Source organism: Hyperolius riggenbachi, chromosome 7 (genome assembly GCF_040937935.1).
Source record: "Hyperolius riggenbachi isolate aHypRig1 chromosome 7, aHypRig1.pri, whole genome shotgun sequence".
Lineage (NCBI taxonomy): Eukaryota > Metazoa > Chordata > Amphibia > Anura > Hyperoliidae > Hyperolius > Hyperolius riggenbachi.
In genome coordinates, this window is record NC_090652.1 from 234,791,010 (window position 1) to 234,815,289 (window position 24,280).

At 42.3% G+C, this 24,280-nt stretch overlaps 1 protein-coding gene across 1 annotated transcript in view; it reads right to left on the reverse strand.

Annotated features, from left to right (window-relative positions):
- Positions 1–24,280, reverse strand: part of CPS1 (carbamoyl-phosphate synthase 1) — a 204,067-nt gene that overhangs the window by 125,001 nt on the left and 54,786 nt on the right. The window contains exons 8-19 of the mRNA XM_068245395.1: positions 21,481–21,609; positions 21,278–21,381; positions 20,012–20,153; positions 19,859–19,936; positions 19,602–19,700; positions 18,231–18,326; positions 16,091–16,280; positions 14,661–14,818; positions 11,783–11,911; positions 6,761–6,905; positions 5,344–5,554; positions 5,054–5,252 (exon numbers count right to left, since the gene is read on the reverse strand). Coding sequence (XP_068101496.1) covers positions 5,054–5,252; positions 5,344–5,554; positions 6,761–6,905; positions 11,783–11,911; positions 14,661–14,818; positions 16,091–16,280; positions 18,231–18,326; positions 19,602–19,700; positions 19,859–19,936; positions 20,012–20,153; positions 21,278–21,381; positions 21,481–21,609 — 1,680 coding nt within the window. The remainder of the gene's footprint in view (positions 1–5,053; positions 5,253–5,343; positions 5,555–6,760; positions 6,906–11,782; positions 11,912–14,660; positions 14,819–16,090; positions 16,281–18,230; positions 18,327–19,601; positions 19,701–19,858; positions 19,937–20,011; positions 20,154–21,277; positions 21,382–21,480; positions 21,610–24,280) is intronic.

The following is a 24,280-nucleotide window of genomic DNA, read 5'->3' on the forward strand; positions in this document are numbered from 1 at the left end:
CAATATCAGCGCACTCACTTGTGTAGGAAGATAACAGGCATTTCAGGCATTGCAGCCTAGCAATAAAGCTTCTCTGCTGGCGGTGTCGGCGTCCCGAACTTCCCCGCTCCTCGTGGCAGCCTGTCTCCTGACCTTCCAAATCCCAGTGACGTCAACGCTCCTGGTCACGCCCGACGCGTTTCGTCCAATGGAGTCATCAGGGGCTGGTGAGTCCAGCCCCTGATGAGTCCATTGGACGAAACGCGTCGGGCGTGACCAGGAGCCAGCAGAGAAGCTTTATTGCTAGGCTGCAATGCCTGAAATGCCTGTTATCTTCCTACACAAGTGAGTGCGCTGATATTGCGCAGGCCATAACTTTTAGCCCAACGGTTTTATGCTATGTGTGTTCTTATATGTTTTTCATGTGGAACTTGTCATTAAATATGGATCATCCAATTGTGAACTAAACTATCGTGGAAGTGTCATTGGAGTTGGCCGCTCTATAGGCTAAGCGCTAGACCCACCTGGACTGTGAGGTGGTGTCAATCTGGTGAGCTGCTAGTGTGGAGGGGCTGTAGAGACCACGAGTGATGCACAATTGAGCACTTATGCACGTGTGGGGAACTGTACTTTATGATTCACAGTAATGCACTATGTGCGATTGTTTTTTCTATGTTTAAATTGTAGAAAAGAAGAGGAGCGCTGTCACAGCACTATAGACCAATTGAAAAACTACTATCTACATTATTTTGAGTGTTTTCTTGCTTGCTGGTGATTTAAAATGTATTTTATTTACAAGTTGTGAAAATATCACTTTGGAGAAAACTCAGGTAAAAAAATGAATTGCATAGGGGCCATGATATCCGATTTATTGTGAAATAAATAGTACCTATACAAGGAGTGAGTGGTTGTTGATATAGGCATGGCTTGACTCTTATTCGCCTATTTTAGAACATGTCTACATAATATTAGCGTGATTTGCATAAAGATACTGTGAGGTTTGGAGCATGTGTAGGTTGAAAGGAAGAAAAAATATAGACTGGACTGAGCTAAGAAGGTCATGGGCCCTTAAATTGGTGGCTCAATTTTTCCATTCCGGGGGTCTCAACATTATTGTGATGGTTTGTATGGATTATAGCCTGAATTATTACAGCATAATTTGCAGTTATCATCATCTGTGCATAAATATCTTTGACCCTACATATTAAAGGGATAAATAGATTTTTCCTTTCATTTTTTCAAAATCTTTTCACTTTTTTTTTTAGATTTACAAAATAAATAAATATATTTGCTGGTGAAACAGGTTTCAGAAGTAGAGAAAACTAGCACTTTATATCCAAAAGTAGAAAAATGGGGATTTACTGACGATCAAAATAAATATGGCACTGAAGTGAAATGCCGAAGGTGTAGAATTAGTGTGTGAGAACTTTTCCCCTGCTCTCAGATTTACAAAATTAAGATGCAATGAATGGAAAATAAAAGGTAGTGCATGAAGTTTACTATATTCCTCACAAGGTATCGACAAGATAGAAGCTGTCACTGGCATGCCTGAAAATTAACTCTTTCAGGCAGTAAAATAAAAATTATCAAAATAGCCTGGTAAAACCTGAAAAAAAACAACAGGTAAATAAAGCGTTATATGCAGCTTTCACTTCAGATATCCTTTATGCCCTGTTCACAGTGGTCAGTTGCGTTGCTGTAATGGATTGCGGAGACACCGCCACGCGGTCTGACAGCGAGGCAGCTGGTTCCGCGTTCAGACCGGCGGTTTCTCCGCAGCAGCATGCGTCTGGTTTGTCTGAGCCTAGTAGTGCACACAGATGGAGAGCTACACGCGCGCTAACAGGCAGGCCCTTTATGCCAATAGGAGAGGGATCAGCTGATCAGGACGATCAGCTGATCCCAGCGCAGTAGGTGATTGGCTGAATGGGACTGGGCGGCACTGAGGAGCGCTCTGCTATATATACTTCTTGCTTTTCAGTTGCTGGTTGTCTGCCGTTGCAAATGCTTATGTGTTAGCACTCAGACCATAGTCAGATCCCTCAGTGTGTTAGAACCAGGTGGACCTGGGAATTCACACTTAGCCAGATTACTGTGTTATTACTGTGTTATTCTTTAAACCAGTTCCAGGGTGTAGAGACCACGGACCTCACACCCAAGATTAGGGATACTGTGTAATTGCTGTGTTATTCTTTAGACCAGTTCCAGGGTGTAGAGACCACAGACCTCACACCCAAGATTAGGGATACTGTGTCATTCCTGTGTTATTCTTTAGATCAGTTCCTGAGTGTTGAAACCACGGACCTCACACTCTAGACTAGGCCTCTGCTTGATATCTGTTATGACATATTGCTCTCTTGACCCTTCTCCTGCTCTCTGATTCGGTACCTTCGCATATCTGATTACCTGTTGCCAACCCTGCCTGTCCCTGGTTACCGAATCAGCCTTCTGTCTCTGTACCTTATCTGCTCGTGTGTTGCCGACCCGGCCTGGCCGACCCTTCTACCTGTGACACCCCCCCGGTGGGATGTCCAGTAGTTGCAGGGACCCCCTGTCACTCAGAGGGACCTCTCTGCAATCCAGTTAGGGACTCTATCCCATAGGAGTCCTTTGACTGCAGTAGAGTCTGACTCCCAGCAGTTAACCACTTGCCGACCAGGGGATTTTACACTGATCGGTGCTGCGTGGGCTCTACAGCCCGCAGCACCGATCAGGAGTGCAGCAGGGCGATCAGACTACCCCCCTTTTTTCCCCACTAGGGGGATGTCCTGCTGGGGGGGTCTGATCGCCGCCGGCTGCAGTTGCTTAGCGGGGGGGCTCTTCAAAGCCCCCCTCCGCAGCGCTTTCAGCCCTCTCGCCAGCTCCCTCCCTCTCCCTTCCCCTGTGTGCTGCGCAGGACGGATTTCCATCCTGCGCATTGAAGGATAGGCTTCAGCCTATCATATGCCGGCGATCCCCGGCCAATCAGAGGCCGGGGATCGCCGATCTGCCTTACGGCGGTGCTGCGCAGCAGCGCCGTATGATGTAAACAGCGGGGATTTCTTCCCCGCCTGTTTACATTTTCCATCGGCGGCTCTCCGGCTGTTCACGGAGACACCCTCCGTGAACTGACATGGGAAGGCCGCTCGATCGAGCGGCCGTTTCCATGGTAACCCGCAGACGACCAGTTTACGCCAATCGGCGTTAGCTGGTCGTCAAGAGGTTAAGGGAATCACTGGCTCTCTGGTTAATACTCGTTATACGGTCTAGGGTCACCTGCTCCTCAGGTGATCCAGACTCATATAATGTTGCACCAAACGCTAACGCTTCATCAGGTGTCCAGAGGTTAGTTATACTTGTATTATTGGTGATTCTGCAGATCATCAATAATCAGGTATATATCTGTATTCTTGGTGATACTGCAGATCACCAATAATCAGATTCTCTCTGTGTGCTGACACCGATCGTTACAGTTGCAGAATATTTCTGCATGTCAACTTATTACCTGTACGATTCTATGGGCCAGTTCACAGTACTGCATTGTAACGGATTATGTTATTCAAACTCGCTGCATTCAGGCTTTGTATTAAAGTCTACGCCCAGTCTCCATTGCAGTTCACGGTCACTATATAGCATTATAACACGTGCATTATGCAACTGTTTTTAGATGTCCATGTGTAGGTACCATCTGGAATATTCAAGGGAGAACAACCCTGAAATATGATCTTGCTTATATAATTTATGGTAATTTTTTTTATAGTTTTTTTTTTTCCCATGCTTTAACTTGCTTTAAAATTTTTGCTGAGATAGACTTTTTAGCTCCTGTATAAACTGTGTGTGATAACGTCAGGTAAAATTAACTTTTAGAAGAAGGTCTCAACTTTCTACCGTATTAACGATAAGCCGTTCTTTATATATTTCTCTCTCTCTACATTCAGGCCCATTCATATAGTACTATTAAGGGAGCGGACTAAAGAAGGCATTTAAGGAGTGTTAATACATTTGCAGCTGACAACTTTTCCAGAGCAAAAGATGTTTTTGTTAAAAGCTTGTAAAGAACATCTATTGTGAAAAAATATTGATTATTGTTAGCACTGTAAACTATTGTAAGAACCACAGACGGCATTTTGCTTAGGGAAATGTTTGCCGTTATTCTCTAAAATCTTTAATTCAGTTTTTCTATGTGAAAACACAATACTAAAGAGATAAGCAGTAAGGGTTGATCCCCGTTCAGCTCATAAAAGTTTTGTTACAATGAAAGTAAATAGTATACAGCAGGGGTCCCCAACCTCTTTTGAGCTAAGAATCACTTGCATGTAAGACAATCCTTCCATGGGCCATGGTTAACGGAGGAAGGGGGGGTCTTGATTATAGGGATAGTAATCAGGGTAATTTGCTTCCATTATCAAAGTTGCACACTCATTTTCTGCATTTTCTTCCATGTGTATGTGTAAATATAAAAACATCTGACATCTAGATGGATGGTGCTGCTGTGCTGTACCAGTCACTCCCCAGGTGAAGCTTGTCCAGCAGCTGTTTGAGCAGCATGGGGTCTGGAGCAGCAGGAATCCCAGCTCGCCATGGCACAGTGCAGCGTCTTCTTTACTCTCCCCACAGGCAATTATGGGTGTCTGAATGGCACAGTCATCAAGTTCTGCAGGAAGCCACCACAGCCCAAACACACCAGCCTGGCCATACTGCTACAAGTGCCGTGACTGTCCCACTTCTATCCATGTCCCATTATTGCTCCCGAAGTTGCTGCCCCTCCCTTTCACCCTAATAAGCTATAGCAGATGGAGGGTGGAAGTACAAACTTCCGAGATACAGTGGGCAGCGATACAGCCGATGCACACTGATCATGATGCAGAGCTGCTCGGTACTGACAGCTGCACTTAGCATGCAGACTATGACTGACGTGGCAACCGTAAACTAGGTTGCAACAGCCTCTGGCCCAGCATTGGGCCGCGGACCAGGGGCTGGGGACCCCTGGTATACAGTACTACCAAAAATAATGATTTTCACTACAGGTGTTCTTTCATATCAAATCACTTTTTATTCAAAGTCAAGTAACATTTCCTTTATTATTAATACTCACCTCTCCTACGCTTTTCATTGAGCTGCCAATCAGTCCTGAAGCACCATGGAAACGGTCCAAATCCCAGCGAGGGATCTTGGTCACCATGTAGTCTAAGCTAGGCTCAAAACAGGCAGTGGTCTTTCCTGATACAACGTTCTTGATCTCTGGTAATGGAATACCCAAGGCAATTTTGGCAGCAATAAAGGCCAGTGGGTACCTAAAAGAAATATATTTTACTATACCTATGTGCCTATGTTGTACTTACAATATGTTGGCATGAATCATTAAAAGGTTACACAACAACTTACCCAGTGGCTTTGGATGCTAAAGCAGAGCTACGAGAGAGTCGAGCATTAACTTCTATGATGACATACTCCAGTGAGGTTGGGTGCAGAGCAAACTGTATATTACATTCACCTACAATACCCAAGTGTCGGACAACTTTGATAGAGCAGGCCCTGAGCATCTGATTTTCCTCATTGGACAGAGTCTGGCATGGAGCCACAACAATGGAGTCCCCTGTTCAAAGAAACATTGAGATAAGCGAGTTAAAAGTGATTAGAACTTAAATGTGTACTTTCCTCACCATCACCATTGCAGAGATGTGGGTAAAGAAAAGATAAAATGTTAAGATATGCCTAAAGATATTGCAAACTCAGTGGACCATAGTGGTCTATGGTGTTTTACAGGCCAACAATATGACAATACATGTCATCAATTCCTACAGAGCATGAAAAGTGAACAACGCAAGAAGTTTCCTGTTGCACCCAGGGAGAAAACGATCACATGATCAATTAGTACTGGCCAGGGTTTTGGTGCAAAAGGCAGGAGAAAGAGCTGGTAGATTTGGTACTGGTATTATTTGCCCAATATTTGTCTAAGCAAATGCATCATCAGCCATACTATTGGCTAGACCAAGTTATCACTGGGAGGGTAGTCCTATTGGTGGAGGTAGATAAATCTAATGCTGGGAATACACGGGTCGAGCTGCCAGCCGATTAGCAGCCGGATCGACCCCCGCCGCGTCTCTGCTCGTCCGCGCATGCACACGGATCGATTCCCACTTGAGCGCGAAATCGATCCCCGCAGTGATCGGACACGTCGGATATTATCAATCGAGCCATCAGGCTCGATTGATAATCCTCCCCTTGACGCGATGGCTCGATTGATAATCCTCCTCTCGACGCCGCGTATGCCCAGCATAACACTGGCTGCTGAAACCCAAGCAAATGACATAGGGTAACTATCATATAGGGTTAGTGATAGATTAAAACAGTTAGTGCAAGTGGACAAGGTAGAGCATGGTTAACTTTAGTAAGTCAGAAAGTTGATGTTAGGAATTAGGCAGGAGTACCTTAGTTAATCAAGCCTATGCAACTGTAGAAACATTTCATGAAAACTATTAATTGTCTTATGTTTATAGATTTCAGAATAACTTTAATTAGATTGTAATTAAATGAATTTCAATAAAATGTAAATTAATCAAATCTGTCTGCTTTTTCAGTATTTTATTCTGGCTATTGCAAAAAGAAAAAATCTTCAACCCAGGCAAACAGGATTATATTTGCACTGAATCAAACAATGTTCTTTTTGAAAACAAAAATAAAGCCTATCAAATTGAACATAATAAACTAACTGATTTAAAAAATCCAGTATTTAGCAAATTTTGTAAAAAAATTGTCATATCTGTATGGGTTCACTCCAATGACCAGGCATATTGCTTACCTGTGTGCACTCCCATAGCATCAACATTTTCCATGTTGCAAACAGTAACACAGTTATCTGCTGCATCTCTGACCACCTCATATTCAATCTCCTTCCAACCTACCACTGATCGCTCCACCAAGATCTGGTTGGTCATTGCCAATGCCTTTAAAATAAAAATTAAGATTTTAGGATCAAAATGTACACATGTAATATGCAATTTGATATGTAGCTACAAAGGTTTGATACATAGATACATGTTTAATTCTTGTAACAGCATTATGAAGAAAACCTTAAAGGACAACCGAGGTGACATGTGACATGATGAGATAGACGTGTATGTATAGTGCCAAGCATACACATAACTAGGTTGTGTTCCTTTTTTTCTTTCTCTGCCTGAAAGAGTTAAACATCATGTATGAGTCGTGACGGAGTCGGACTAGGTCAAACTATGAGCATAAACCTCACTAATAAGTAATTACAGTCATAAAATACTTTTCTATCAGTAAATAGCTTCCTGGAGCAGGGAAGAGATAAAAATGATCAATAATTCATAGATTTGAAGGTGTCATTGAGCAAAGACAATGAAACAGTAAAAATGTTTAGGAAAAGGAGGATGGATACGATTGTTTTTCTCATCAGTTTATTTTCACCTTGGATGTCCTTTGAGTAAGAGCAATATGGATGTCACCATCTTATTTGCATAAAAAAATAGCAGCTACCTGGCTGTCATGCTAACTATTTCAGTTCAATAAACATTCTGGAACAAGCATGCGGCCAGTTAAGTCAGGTTTGAATCAGATTCAGCATGCTTGATCTGTGTAGTTCTTCAGAGTCAATGACTTAAGGATTTATCCACTTGAAGACCACAGTGGTAAACCCCCCTAAAGACCAGGCCAATTTTTACTAAAATGGCCACTGCAGGTTTAAGGCCAAGCTGCAGGGCCGCACAACACCGTACATGAATGATTTCCCCTCCCCCCTATTCCCCCACTAACAGAGCTCTGTGTTGGTGGGGTCAACAGTCTCCCAGGCGGCAATCGCCACTCAGAGACTGAAGGAAAGGCAGAGCTCCGCCCCTCAAGCAGGAGATGCACGCTCAGCCTGCGCGCAATCTCCTGCAGTAGCCGGGACCCAGGACTTGACGCCAATTGGCGTTAGGCGGTTCTGGGGCTCCCGTCACGGTCACGCCCGATGGAGTGACGCGGTAGTTAGGTAGTTAAAAGCAGATGATCAGCATTGTAAATAGCATTTTAAATGGGAATAAAGATACCAGCCTTCATATCTTTATTAAACCTTTACCTCAGTCAAAAATACTATGTAAACATTAATCAATTAATTAATTAACTAAAAAAGATCAACAAAATTGACAGAAAACATCATTATTCAAATTTCACAGATTTTGAGTCTGCACTGAAAAAACATGAAATTGTAATTTAAAGTGAATATATTTTTGCCCAAACCATAAGGTAAATATGGTCAAATTTGTGAAAATATGGTTCACAAGAGGTTACAATTTTACTTAGAATTTCCACATATTTGTTTAGAATTATTGCATTCATGCCCCTCGAGAATACTTAGTAGTAATTTTTTGCTACTTATGCAAAAATTACATGAAAAAGCTCTGTTGAACATGCCAGAGGGACATGAATGCAAAATTATAGTGAACTGAAAACGTGAAGAGTCTAAGAAAAATTTTGGGAAATTTAGAAATTGGAATTACATGAAATAAAAACTTGAAATTGCAAAATTCCAATGCCAAAGTTGGAATCTGGATTCCCACAAAACATGTGTACTCATCCCTATATATGTTACACATCAGTTGTAATTTGTCCCTGGATTTTAACTTGGGAAGGCAAGGGTTTCATGGCAAGGTAAAACTAATGTCAAATAAAGAGGGCAATCCAGGATACGAAAAAATTGAGCAGTTGCGTGTTTATAGTCCTACACTTTAAAATGACATCATTATGAAGAATGAAAGACTGTCCATTAGAATTTTGGAGAGTCCGCTCACTGCAAGTAGTATATAGTACAATCATAGCCATAGACATTAGCAGATCAAAGAAGGATAAGGAAGAGGAATTTACACTTTTCAGAAAGCTTTTATTTGTGAATATTCTGTAAGCAGTGAATAAGAAGCATGACTTGTTACATTTGTGCATCTACCGGTATTCTTGGATATATTTGGACATATTGATTACGGTATTTACAGGATCCAATAAATAAGTCCTTCCATAACAGTGCCATGTATAGTTTTACAGTACATTTTTGTATTGGAATAAACCTGTCCAATTAACTTTTCTCCTGAGTTTTTTCACAGGAGAGATTTCCACACCTTATCAATAAAATACCAACAAGCAAGATACACTCAAAATAAGCTTTATATTTTTTTACCTGCTTTTTATTTTTATTTTTTTTTCAATTGTTAGGTTCTTAAAAGTTTTGTAAGTAAAATAAAAAATTTCTTTGGAGAAAACTCAGGAGAAAAGATAATTAAATAGGGGCCAAGGACTTCCACACCAGAAAGTTTTATTGTTAGAAAGTGTGATTGCCTGTCATTTTAATGTAAATTACATTTTTATTGTTAAAGTGGTCTGAAATTCTAACATAACATTCAATAAAAATGTGTTTTTCTACGTTTTATTACTCATACAGTTATCATATTTGCTTTTGTGCACAAGTAATATTGTCTGTCTACAAATTACAAGCTTCCAAAGTGTAGTTTATCTTGTCACGAAAGCTGCCATTGCATTTTATTCCAGCTGATTTTTATTATATATTAAAATCTTCTAGTGAGCTGTTCTGAACTGTGTGTGTGCCTGAACCAGAGAGAGCTTTTCAGAGAGTGGTTTAAGTTGTTTGCACATAAATGTAACAACATTGGAATGTAAACAAAGATACTTTTATCTCCAGTCTGGATGCGGATTTCAAGCTGAATAGCCTTTACATGGCAGTACAAGGTGGTGTGTTTTGTTTCAGTGATGGTTTGCTTAAAAAAAAATCTGGGATAGTAGCTGCTGTAAGGAATCTTTTAGAGTAAAGTAGAAATACTGACTTTCAGACCACTTTAGTATCGTTTAGCAATTTTTAACATATACAGATTATGAGTAACTTGACATTGCTAATTGACCTTAATGGGTACCTTAACTCTAAAAAAAATGAATTTCACTTACCTGGGGCATTTTTACTATATATGTTCATGGTAAAACATGATTTGCTTGTGAAAATTAACTTGAAAGGAACGTTAACTTAAAAAAAAATGAGTTTCACTTACCTAGGGCATCTACCAGCCCCCTGCAGCCATACTGTGACCACGCAGTCACTCACAACTACCCCGGTCCCCCGCCACCAGCTGGTTTCGTTTTTGCCGACTGTAACGCATAAAAACTTATGTGTTAATGTTTGCGATAGCTTCCTGCACCAGCGGGAATGCGTACAAAGGTACGCGTGACAGCGCGCTGACTCTGAGTCGACAAAAGCTAGTTGGCGGTGGGGGACCAGAGGAGCCGTGAGTGACTGCGAGGGCACAGGATGGCTGCAGGGGGCTGGTAGATGCCTCAGGTAAATGAAACTTATTTTTTTTTTTAGAGTTAAAGAGAACCCGAGGTGGGTTTGAAGAATATTATCTGCATACAGAGGCTGGATCTGCCTATACAGCCAAGCCTCTGTTGCTATCCCAAACCCCCCTAAGGTCCCCCTGCACTCTGCAATCCCTCATAAATCACAGCCACGCTGCTGACAAACAGCTTGTCAGAGCTGGCTGTGTTTATCTTTATAGTGTCAGTCTGCTGCTCTCCCCGCCTCCTGCAGAACTCCAGTCCCCGCCTGCATCCCTTCCCTCCCTGCTGATTGGAGGGAAGGGACAGGGGCAGGGACCGGAGCTATGCAGGAGGCAGGGGAGCAGCTGAGACTGACACTACAGATGTAAACACAGCCTCACAGCACGGCTGTGATTTATGAGGGATTGCAGAGTGCAGGGTGACCTTAGTGGGGTTTGGGATAGCAACAGAGGCTGGGCTGTATAGGCAGATCCCGCCTCTGTATGCAGATTCTTTAAACACACCTCGGGTTCTCTTTAAGGTTCCTTTCAAGTTAATTTTCACAAGCAAATCATGTTTTTCCACGAAAATATAGAGTAAAAACCTCAAATAACATTTTTGAACCATTTCTATCCCTTTAATAGAAATTATATCGCTCTTTTTTATTTTTAATTTGATAACATTAAATTTGTGTGTTTTCAGATCATTGCTATTCACCATTTATTAATATAAACATAAACCGTAGCTCATGTGTTTTATCACTTGCTCTCTGTTGATGAGCTGGATTTTGATAATCTAATAAATGCTGCACTGTGCATTTCTTATTTTGTTCTATATTTTCATGCCATTAATTTTATTTGAAATCGGTTTTGTAATTCTGTGCCCTGAAACAAACTTTTTCATATTATATTACCAACTTTTTTTTCCATTTAAATATCTGCGGTCCAGTCCATTTGGTCAGAGCACTGCGCATGTCAAATGTACTGTAGCTGTAAAGAGACGTTAAAGGAACACTTTGCAGCTAATTTTACATGCTATGAGTGCACTCTCATCTTGCAGTGCAGGGACCAAAGATAAAGTCTGGGCCAGGTTTTCTCCTAGATTGACCTTAGTCTACAATAGGGACATAAGACTGGCTATGGTAAAAATTAGGGTGTGAGCTCCTCCAAGGGATAGTTAGGGCCTATTTCCATTGGATGCTGCTTACTATTCTGTCCCTTTCGTGCTGCTCGAAAGCCGCATTTGAATCTCTGTAGCGCTGCTATGCACAGTTATAGGGATTTGAATGAGTACTATGGAAAACTGCAACATGCCATCCAGAATCGCACCAGCCTGCGATTGTCTCAATAGGCAGCGTTTCCCCATCCGGCTCGCCTGTGGAGAAACGCTGTGTATTCGCACTTAGCAACATGACTATACACTATGTGAAACACAATGGGAACATGATATATACAGTTACGGTAATACAGAATAATAATGATTATTACAGTCTGGTCGTTTTTACCTTTGTTCCCAGGTCTATGAGTGTTTCCTTATCAGGACAAAGGCCTGACCCCAGGCCACCCAAGGCATAAGCAGATCTAATCATGACGGGATAGCCAATTTTATCAGCTGCATCCAAGGCATCTTTCACCTACAAGAAACAATCAATGTTACAAAACATGTGGAACTGGCAAGGTCAAGCAGATATAAGGACATGAAATACAGTTACTATACATTAAAGGAGTACATCAAAAAAGGGCATCGGGAAAAAAGGGTGCGAGGTATAAACGATAAGCGGTAATACTGTTTATAAAAATATTGGGCTTGATTCACAAAAGAGTGCTAACTGTTAGCACGGCCGTTTTCGCGCGAATTTTCGCATTGCGCACGATCGTGAATTTTCGCGCGAAACGATAACGTTTTCGCGCGCAAACACAAATTTTACCGCGAAATCGATATCGTTTTCTCGCGAAAATTTGTGTTTGCGCGCGAAAACGTTATCGTTTCGCGTGAAAATTCGCGATCGCGCGCAATGCGAAAATTCGTGCGAAAACGCCCGTGCTAACAGTTAGCACTCTTTTGTGAATCAAGCCCATTGTGTTGTATTTCATTTACAAATAATGTTTTACAAATGTAGAAATCATTAAATAATGTGTATGAAATCGCAAATTGTGAAAACGTTAATCTTTTCTGTTTCAAAAGTAAAACTTATAATTACGTTAGTTAAAAAAAGATAATATATGTTTAATCGTTATAACTGTATATTATTGTGATTAACCTTCATTTATTGTTTCTTCTTATAATAAAAGCTGAAAATATTGTTTATAACGATAATATAAATATAACTATGTACGTATGAAGTGTTGTAAAACATTAGTAAGTATTATTAAAATTTTACTAAAACTAAACCTAATCCTACTCTCACACAGAACCCTCCCTGTCCCTATCCCTAACCCTAAGACCCACCTGGTGGTGCCTAACCCTAACCACCCCCCTGGTGGTGCCTAACCCTAACAACCCCCCTGGTGGTGCCTAACCCTAACCACCCCCTGGTAGTGCCTAACCCTAAGACCCCCCCTGGTGGTGCCTAACCCTAACCACCCCCCTGGTAGTGTATATTGTACTGTGACTATACCTAACCCTACTCTCACACAGTACCCTCCCCGTACCTATCCCTAACCCCTAGACCCCCCTGGTGGTGCCTTACCCTAAGACCCCCTGGTGGTGCCTAACCCTAAGACCCCCTGGTGGTGCCTAACCCTAAGAACCCCCTGGTGGTGCCTAACCCTAACTACCCCCCTGGTGGTGCCTAACCCTAAGACCCTCCTGGTGGTGCCTATCCCTAACCACACCCTTGGTGGTGCTTAACCCTAAGACCCCCCCTGGTGGTGCCTAACCTTAACCACCCCCTTACTGATCACTTTATTATGAGGATAATAATGTTTTACAAATAGTGACTGTAAAAAATATATTGCAATTTACGTTACGTACTAATCACTTTATTTTGTGAATAATAAAGTTTTACAAACATTAAGGGATAACATTTTAAATAATGTATTAGTTAAATACGATAAATATGTTTAGTATTTTTATAAATGCTATTCGTCACGGGCGCATTTTCTAAACTTAAATCATCACAAGCGCAGCTATAAAACATTAAAAATCTCCGGGCGCCGTTTGTAAAATATTAATAATTTCCAGCGCCCTTTTTTCCTGTTCGGTCGATATTTATTATGGGAGTGAATGGCGGCGGCCTTTTTGTCCACTAGCTGCCGGCGCCTTTTTTTCCTGTTACCACATTAAAGTACTATTATTATCAGACTCCTCATTTTTTTCTAACGTATTAGCTATTATTAGCTGCTTGTCAACCTAACTACAAAGAAAAATGTTATTTATTTCTCTGAATTTTGCTGTGACCAGTCTGATTTTAAGCTAAATGTAAAACTGATTTTCTTGTAAACTAATCTTGGCTAATGCAACACAAATATCTCCCTGACATCTCTATTGGTATCAGCAACACGTCCATCTACCCTGTCCCTCAACCCCACTGTTTAAGTGTCACCTCTGACTCTTTTCTTCACCCCCCACGCCCAGAACGTTTCCAGGTCCTGCCACTTCTATCTCCACAACACCAACACAATTTGCCCCACCTAACCCCAACACCAAACTCCTAGTCCATGCTCTGATCATCTTCTGACTTAACTATTGCAATGCCATCCTTTCTAGATTTCCTGAGACCAGACTTCAATCCCTGCCATCTGTTATGAATGCAACTGCCAGGGTCATTCAGTTCTGCCACCGCTCCTCTTCAGCTGCCCCTTCTTCTTAAGTTCCTTCACTGGTTCCCTGCCTCTTCAGAATTACATTTAAACTTCTCTGCCTGGCATACAAATCCATCCACCATATCGCCCCTTCATTACATCTTAGTACTTTTTCACCTACTTTTTGGTATTTTTTCAATGGCAAAATGCTGAAAAGTTATTTTAAACAGAAGATAAAAAATGCTCTACTTAGAGAAAACTTAGGAGAAAAAGAGAATTGCATAAGGGCCATACACATAAGGTCCTCTTAAGGCTCATACACACGCTCAACAAAAGTCTTTTAAATGCACGATTATCAAACAACTTGAAGAAGTTGGACAACTTTTGTCAAGTAAAAGATGTTCAATCACTGAAAAAAGGTGGCCAACGACTGATAAGACGCAGCTCAAGTCAATCCAATCCAATGCTTTGTCGTTTGCATGTCTTTTACTTGACAAAGGTTGTCCAACTTCTTCAAGTTGTTTGATAATTGTGCATTTAAAAGACTTTTGTTGAGCGTGTGTATGAGGCTTTATGGCACAATGTGCATGATTTCACATCTCACACTTTTTTCCTATTCTCAGTTAATACTCATCTTACCGATTCCACAGCAAAGCTGGGAGCGATGGGTTCATTAATCTCATTTAGTTTGTCGGAGAAGAGCTGCCTGTCTTCTGTGAACATGATGGATTCCACTGAGGTGCCCAAAACCCGAACGCCATATTCCTTCAGTATCCCTCTTTTAAAAAGCTCCACACCTGTCAGGGGGATAAGGTAGAATTTAATAAATATTGGCATTCCTGATTAACACAAGTGAAAAGACATCTTTTCAATAGTGAATATTTTTTGAACCACTAGAAGCCTGTCAGAAAACACCTGGCCTGTCAGGGTAATAAATATACTTTAAGTGGAACTAGGGACGTAAAGGCCTAGAAAGCAGCTGTTTTGTATGTTCAGTGACAGACAGTGACCCTCTGAGGTTTACAGACATCTAAGATCAGATTTATACTTGTTCCGTCCTTAGGCCAACATTTTCGTTGCTCCCTTTCTATGTGCAGCCCCATTTTCCATTAGTAACATGCATGTAGAGCATGCTAAAAACCCTGGTGGAGGTGCCCTTGATTGTATGCTGCTACAAACTGTTACATCAATGAGAAGTGTAACGTCTTACCTTCTCAGAAGGTAGAGCTTTTGGTCATGAGCATGAGCCCAATTTTAGGTGCTCCAGCTGCAGACCGAAAGCTCTACAGGCACTTGTATTGACCTGAAGAATCTGGCCAAGACCCACGTTGTATATTGTGCATGAACAAATACAGTATGTCTCATTGTCCAACCATACTGCACCATTGGGTTCCTGGTCTCTCTCATTTCACAGATACTTGGAGATTACGGGAAACCATTAATGATGAAAACTCTCTCTACTATGAATGTAGAACCGTCCCTCTTTTTCATGTAAAGCTCCCTTTGCAGCATCCTTTTTCATATACAGCAACCGCTCTTCCATGTCCACCCACCCTTTGAGCAACAGCCTACCAAGCCCCGGGCCTTGTTGGCATGTAGAGAAATCCAGCCCTGAAGATAGCATCAGTGGGGATACAGACAGCAATGAACATATGTGTAAAACATGATTACATCACAATACTGTATCCTCATCTTAAAGTTTAGTCATATTTGCATGGGATAAATTAAAAAAAAATAATTTCAGGAAAGTATGATAATCACTGCAAACTAGTATAGTATTTCTCACTGCAAAGTAAAGTATTTCTAAATAATCATCTCTCTCCCCTACCAGGCCAAGCTGACACCAAAATAGGTATGCCTACACATTAGCTGTGTGCAGACATTGGACTATACACAACTGTAGGTTGGAACGGTATGATGTGTTGACCTACAATCAAGCAATGCACAGGTTGATGCATGATTGGGTGGGTGGGCACAGGGTGTGACTATAATCAAATATGTACCATCTTGTACCAGGAAGTTCAGCTTGCAAGTGGATCCTTTGTTTGCTTTCTGATAATACTACTCACCGCAGTTCAAGGCAGTCTGCCCACCCATTCCAAGAATAAGTCCATCAGGTCTTTCTGCTTTAATGACTTCAGTGACAAACTGTGGTGTGATGGGGAGGAAGTACACTGTGTCAGCCTGCTTGATGCCCACCTCATTAGTCTGGACAGAGGCAATGTTGGGGTTCATAAGAACTGTTCTCACATTTTCTTCCTGTGGAAAAAGAGGCTCATGAGACATGATGCAAAGCCTAACATTGTAAACAGTGACACCAGGTGTAGCTGCAAAGCATGGAACCCTAATATCCAAATTTTGTTGCAGTCCCCAAACACAGTCTGTTTAACAGGGCTCTTTGGTCACTCAGTCTGTATAACATGGCTTTCTGGTCGCACAGTCCATGTAACATGTCTCTCTGGTCTCAAAGTCTTTGTAACATGGCTCTCTTAGTCACACAGACTGTGTAACATGGCTCTTTGGTCACACATTCACTGTAACATGACTCTCTGGTCCCACAATCTGTATAACATGGCTTTCTGGTCACACAGTCTGTGTAACATGGCTCTCTGGTGACACAGTCTGTGTAACATGGCTCTTTGGTCACACATTCACTGTAACATGACTCTCTGGTCCCACAATCTGTATAACATGGCTTTCTGGTCACACAGTCTGTGTAACATGGCTCTCTGGTGACACAGTCTGTGTAACATGGCTCTTTGGTCACACATTCACTGTAACATGACTCTCTGGTCACACAGTCTGTATAACATGGCTTTCTGGTCACACAGTCCGTGTAACATGGCTCTCTGGTGACACAGTCTGTGTAACATGGCTTTCTGGTTACACAGTCCAAGTAACATGGCTCTCTGGTCACTCAGTCTGTATAACATGGCTCTCTGGTCACACAGTCAAAGTAACATGGCTTTCTGGTCATTCAGTCTGTATAACATAGCTCTCTGGTCTCAGTCTGCTTAACATGGCTCTCTGGTCTCAGTCTGCTTAACATGGCTCTCTGGTCACTCAGTCTGTGTAACATGGATTTCTGGTCACACAGTCCGTGTAACATTGCTTTCTGGTTTCACAGTCCATGTAACATGGATTTCTGGTCACACAGTCCATGTAAAATGGCTTTCTGGTCTCACAGTCCATGTAACATGGCTTTCAGGTCTCAGTCTGTGTAACATGGCTTTCTGGTCACACAGTGCATGTAACATGGCTTTCTGGTCTCACAGTCCATGTAACATGGCTTTCAGGTCTCAGTCTGTGTAACATGGCTTTCTGGTCACACAGTGCATGTAACATGGCTTTCTGGTCTCACAGTACATGTAACATGGCTTTCAGGTCACTCAGTCTGTGTAACATGGCTTTCTGGTCTTACAGTCCATGTAACATGGCTTTCTGGTCTCACAGTCCATGTAACATGGCTTTCTGGTCTCACAGTCCATGTAACGTTTCTCTGGTCACACAGAACTACACATTTCCGTTTTTCTGCTCAATTTTAGTTTATACAGTGCCATAACTGGCATTCCAAGCCTTACATTATATGGAACACAACAGTAATACCGGGTCAGTGTGTTATATAAGTCATTTCTATGCAAGATCCCTTACTCATTCTCTGGTGACACAGTATACAGTATGTAACATGGCTCTCTGGTCACACAGTCTGTGTAACATGGGTTTCTGGTCACACAGTCCATGTAACATGGCTCTCTGGTCACTCAGTCTGTGTAACGTGGCTTTCTGGTCACTCAGTCTGTGTAACATGGATTTCAGGTCACTCAGTCTGTGTAACATGGCTCTCTGGTCACACACAGTCAATGTAACATGGCTTTCTGGTCACACAGTCCATGTAACATGGCTCTCTGGTCACTCAGTCTGTGTAACATGGCTTTCTGGTCACACAGTCCATGTAACATGGCTTTCTGGTCACACAGTCCATGTAACATGGCTCTCTGGTCACTCAGTCTGTGTAACATGGCGTTCTGGTCACACAGTCCATGTAACATGGCTCTCTGGTCACATAGAACTACACATTTCTGTTTTTTTCTGCACAATAATAATTTATACAGTGCCATAACTGTCATTCCAAGTCTTACATTATATGGGACACTACAGTAATACCGGGTCAGTGTGTTATATAGGTCACTTCTATGCAAGAGCCCTTACTTTCATAGCTTTAACTGCCTGTGATCCAGAATAATCAAACTCTCCTGCTTGTCCGATGGAAAGACCTCCAGAGCCCAGGATGAGGACTTTAGACACCTGCAGGGCAGGAAATAAAAAAGTATATTAATTATACAATTCAGACATGGAGATGTGACATGGAATTAATCATTTATTTTACCAATCCGAAATACCATAATTAAAAACTGCACAATAAGGAAATACAGTTCTTATTTATGTAGACATCAAACTATCTTATGCAGATTTCAATACAATTTGTATGCAGCTTAGAGTGGTACTGGTTACCTGGGGGCAAATGGGTAGCATTTGTTATTACAGAAGGGCTATAATGGCAGCTTTTCTTCTTATTGGAGAATCTTCATAGCAGTGGAATAAGTAGGTAAGAAATAATGGAAGCTGTTATGTTATGGACATGTTGGACATTTTGGTTAATGAAAGTTACCTCCTCTTCTAGTAAAAATCTACAGCAATAAAGTCAGGCCATACTGTTCATATTTTTGGAATTCTCAATCTAATGCCACTACCCACTATATATAGAGTATATTCTATTTCATTCTCAATCTAATACCACTACTACTATATATAGAGTATATATTTTGGACAGAGACTAACTAACAAATATCATATTAAATTGTGGCTGATCCAGAGTATCTGTATGCAAATTCGAGGACACAAAACAAACTCCATGTAGGCAGTGAATTTGAGAGTGAACCAGTCCCATGACACTTCAGTCCAGCCATCCTCACCGCTGTTCCCTGTTTTGTTTTTAAAGAGGAACTTTAACCAAGTATTGAACTTCATCCCAATCAGTAGCTGATACTCCCTTTCCCATGAGAAATCTTTACCTTTTCTCAAATGGATAATCAGAGGTGTCTTTATGGCTGAAATTGTGGTGAAATCCCTCCCAAAGTGTGATGTCATGACCAAGGTCCTGACAGTTTGCTGTCTGTGAACCTCTTTGCATTGTGGGAAATAACAGCTTTTTCCAACTGCTAAGCAAGTAATATCTCCCTCTGTGCACAGAACTCTCAGTATCGAACAGTCTGTACAAATCACCTGGCAGAACTAAAGATGTCACCTCCAGTGATTAATTTCAGAATGTAAATCAGAGAGAGGAAAGAGTTTACAATGGAGGAACACTGACTAAATAATCTTTAAATTAATATTGTAAAAAAATAAGCAATTTTATTCATTATGTTATTTTCACTACAGTTCCTCTTCAACTTAGCATCTCTGATTCCTTCACTTGTATCATCTCTTTTTAATTCTGAGCATTTCTCCTGCTTCTATCCAATACACCCAAGTCTGAAAATAAGGCAGCGTATTATTGCAGAGGTTTTATATCGGACTTACATCAACGCGTTTCGACTGTAGAGCAGGTTTTGGCATTACAGACGCCAAAGTGGTGCCTTTTCCTTTCTTGATCATTGACATGAAGACGTCAAACAGGAACTAAAAGAAAGAATGATAAATTGACTATACGATCCAAGAAGAACATCGATTCAATAAAGTTGTAAAATTACAGCATTCCTTATGAGTGAACCTAGTAAGGTTAGAGTGAACTCATTATTCCCTTATCTAATTGTTCTGTGTAGACAGATGCACCATACCTCTGTGTCAGTGGGCCCAGGGGTGGCCTCAGGGCGGAATTGTGCGGTGAAGATTGGTTTGGTCTCGTGCATAATCCCCTGTGGAAAGAAAGATGGATGAAGGAAAAGCTGTAATTTTTATTGAAACATTACAACCTTAGGAGCTGAACTCACCTCATTGCTCTTATCATTGATGTTTACAAAGAGAGGTTTCCAGCCTGCAGGTAGAGAATTGCTATCTACTCCATAAGCATGGTTCTGAGCAGTGATGAAGGCCTGCCCATTCATTGTGTTCATGACAGGTTGGTTCTGCCCCCTATGGTTAAAAAAAATCAAGGTGTGATGATTATGTGGAAAAAATGTATTTAACAAAAATCACGAGATCATAGAAACACTAATAAGTTAATGGTCTTGATTTATTAAGATGAGGGTCACCTTAGTAATGTGATTACCTAAACACTACGCAGGCGGCAGCAAAAGCACAAAAGTGTAAGCCGTCCACACATTAAGTCCCTCTAAGGCTCAGTTAGTGTCGACAAAGCCTGTATAGAGTATACAGCCTTTGCTGTCACTAAGCAACTGCAAAAGATATTAATACTACATAAATAATAAATCAAAAAGTCAATTGGGGTAAGCCCCTCTTCAAACTGCATACAATCTGCATTAAATGTGAATGCAAGCCACAATTATAAGTAACTCGTTTATCATCTCTGTCTGCCAGTGTTTGTGAGTTATTGACATACTAGTGGCCTAAGACCGTTTAAAAATGGGCTAGGTCCGTTCCTAATGCGGCACGCGCAGGGCACCAGTCGCGCGCGCACACACGCCCGCCTCTCCTGGCCCCGTCCTCCTCCAGCTCTCGGCGGTGTCTCTGCGTCTTGTCCCTGCACATACACAGTGCTAAAAAGCACTGACGGACGGACGGACGCAGCGACACAGGGATTTTATAGTATAGGATTTGCATAGGTGATGGTGACATGTATGTGTTTAAGGACTGTCCTTTTTTAAAGTGAACCTGAGACGAGAAGCATCTCAGGTTCCATACTTACCTGGGGCTTCTTTAAGCCCCGTTAATGCTGCTCGTCCCTTGCTGTCTCCCTGGGTGACTAATGTCACCCGCAATTGTCCTGAAAGCTCCCCCGCAATGCTCCCGTCCCTGGGAGTGATCTGTACCTGCACAGTACTAGTGTGCAGACGCAGATCGCTCCCAGAGATGTGAGCGCGACAGTAGAGAATGCCTGGCGGGCCGCGTATGCGCGACAGAGCGTGACTCAACCAAGCTTTCGGGGATAATAGCAGGTGACAGCGAGGGACGAGCAGCCTTAACCTTATCTTTAAGGAAACCCCAGGTAAGTATTGTACCAGTATTTGTTAACCTCAAAATCTGGATATAGATATAATTTAATGAAGAGTTTATCACCAAGCAATGTGACACCCTACCTGTTCGCCATGGGCAATCTGTATGTTTTGGCACCGGCTGCCAATGCTGCTATTTCATTCCCTTTACATATACCGAACACAGGCTCCGAGCGGTCCTTGAAGACCTGTGGGTTAATTAGGAAAAGCATGAGCATTCCACAAACATGTAATATGAAGATTTGGTTCACATTACTTTTTGGGAATTGCAATCAGCGCTCACTTACCGATTTGAGGTTCTTTATTAAAGGCTGTGCCAACTCTGGGTTTCCAGGACCACTTGTGATTAAGAGACCATCATATTCCATTTTAGAAAAGTCGTGATTCCAAGGGACAAGGTGCACCTCTGCGCCTCGCTAAGAGAAGAAAGGAAACAAACCATGAAAAAAAGAAAATGATTTATGTTTCTAAGCTAATGGTTATTTTGGGGGAACTTAACCCCTTCCAATACTTTTTCCTGATCACCCTTGGGACAACCAACACTTACTTTTTCTGGTGTGCTTGTGTGTGGGGTGGGGAGGGGGAGGGAGCCATGAATGATCAAGAATCTGCAGCGGCGGTGATCTGGAGGGTATGTACCTCCTCGCATTAGAGCGTGAAGGTGACCCGGGTTTAGTGAGGGGGCGGGGCCAGCACCATTTTGCATGCTGTAGATCTGCCCCCCTTGCATAATTTTGTTATTACACAGCACTGAGTGGCGCTGGAGAGGTTCAACGTTTTTGGTTTTTTTTTCACTTTCATCCACACAGGGTGACACCATGCCTGACCAGATCCGACAGTGAAGCCCCTACAATATGTCCAAATGCATCCACGTAAGATTTACATTATGTGGCACAGTGGCAGAGGAAGTGGCCGGCAGCAATAAAGGTGTCAGATTTAGTCAGACACTTTGATCTGAAGAAAGTGACGCTGTGCCAGATTTCATCCAGCATCAGTGTCACCTAGCGGCAGCCATTTTTAATATGTCAACCAATGTGCAACATTGAAGTTATGCATAGTTCGACATAGGAGCAGATAGAGTTAATACCCAAATTCAGGCACAAATGTTTTCCTTGATATGTGGCTGTGCAGTGACATACTTTTTATTGGAGCATAAGCAACTTCATCAGCTTAAGATATGTTGTAGGCTCCACCCACTTTCCTGAATATTAATCCCAGTCACCCAATGGCCAAGAAACCTGCCATTAAAAGTGTAATGCTAGGAATACACGGTACGTTTTGTACCGTAGATCGATTCCGGCACGTCCCCGCTCGTCCCCGAGGGCGCCTGGATCGGTTCCCGCTCGTCCCCGCGCGCGCTTCTTATCTTCTCCTTGTTTTCTTCCATTGTCCTGCCTGCCCGTGGTATCGAGCGCAGAATCGAGCCATCAGCAGCTCGATTACACGGTACAAAAACGTACCGCGTATTCCTAGCATTAGAATTGCTGCAGTTTACATTCTCCCAGTACATTTTTTTGGCTCTGCCCACTTTTTGTAACCTTGACACACAGTCACTCAATGTCCAAGTTTGTGAGCTTTCAGGTTCCTGGCATCAAACATGTGTGAATGGAAGCAGTTTATTTATTTTTATATTTAAAATTTACAATTTTTCAGCTTAAAGGTCAGGATACCTGACCTCAGACAAACTTAAATAAGCTAAGCATAGAGGTATGCTTATGGTGGAATTACATATCTCTATACGTTGTCTATTCCTTTCCTTGCTTAAACTCAGAATGCTAATCAGACACTACTGCAGCCCAATAGAGCAGCAGGGCTGCCAGGAAACTCGTATTGTTTAAAAAAAAATAAATATGGCAGCCTCCATATCCCTCTCGATTCAGCTGTCCTTTAAAGAGACACTGTAACAAGAAAAACGTCCCCTGGGGGGTACTCACCTCGGGAGGGGGAAGCCTCCGGATCCTAATGAGGCTTCCCCGTCCTCCTCTGTCCCACGGGGGTCTCGCTGCAGCCCTTCAAAGCTGGCCCGACAGATACGACAGCCTGTTCAATATTTACCTTTCCAGGCTCCAGCGTGGACGCTGTTTCGGCTCTTCTGACGGAGATAGGCAGAAAAAGCCGATCTCCGTCGGGTCTGCTCTACTGCGCAGGCGCAGGAGACTTGTGCCTGCGCAGTAGAGCGGCCCAACGGAGATCGGCTATTTCCACCTATCTCTGTGGGAAGAGCGGATACTGCGCCTGCACTGGAGCTAGGGAGGTAAATATTTACATTGCCATCGCCGCTCCGAGAGGATTTTCGCCGCCACCATGGGACCGAGAAGAGCGGGGGAAGCCTCAATAGGATCCAGAGGCTTCCCCCATGGGGGGTACCCCCCATGGGAGGTTTTTTCGTTACAGATTTTCTTTAAGGACCAGAGCCGGCCTTTCCCTATTGTGTAATGTGATTTCTGTGATTGGCTCACTACTGACCGAGATGTAGAAGCTCTGCTGTCACTGTGACAGCAGAGTGAGTGGGTGCAGCGACGGAACAGTGGCGTGAACTGTGAGGACGGCGTAAGTAAATAATTGGAATCTACGTCCTGTCACAGCCGCACAGCCACCAGCAGGACGTAGATTCCAACTATGTTGATCCAGAAAAGTTTAAGACAGGTTACACCCATACAGACAATTAATCAGCCAATGTCTGTACAGGACTTCACATATTTGTAAAAAAAAAAAAAAAAACCACAATGTGGAATGGATGCAGTCATAAGATAACATACAGCATCAAAGTAAGAGGAAGAAAAAGACAGACAGTTTGTCTATAGATTTTATAGAGCTCTTTCTGGGAGGTAACCAGGGTTGCGAATATCAGACAACACCAATCTCACCGCAGTGGAAAAGAAATGTCCCCTGTCAGCAAGAAAAGAATAGGAATCAGTGAAAATCAGATTTTTTTTCAGACTCAGTAATCACACACCCAAGCATCAGACCGGTAATTTTCAACTTGCGTGGTGTTACAAACCCATCACTTACATCCCTGGAGGCCTGTCGCCTTGTACATAATGTCTCAGCTCTGGCCTGACTGCCTGTGTTACACTACTAGATAAT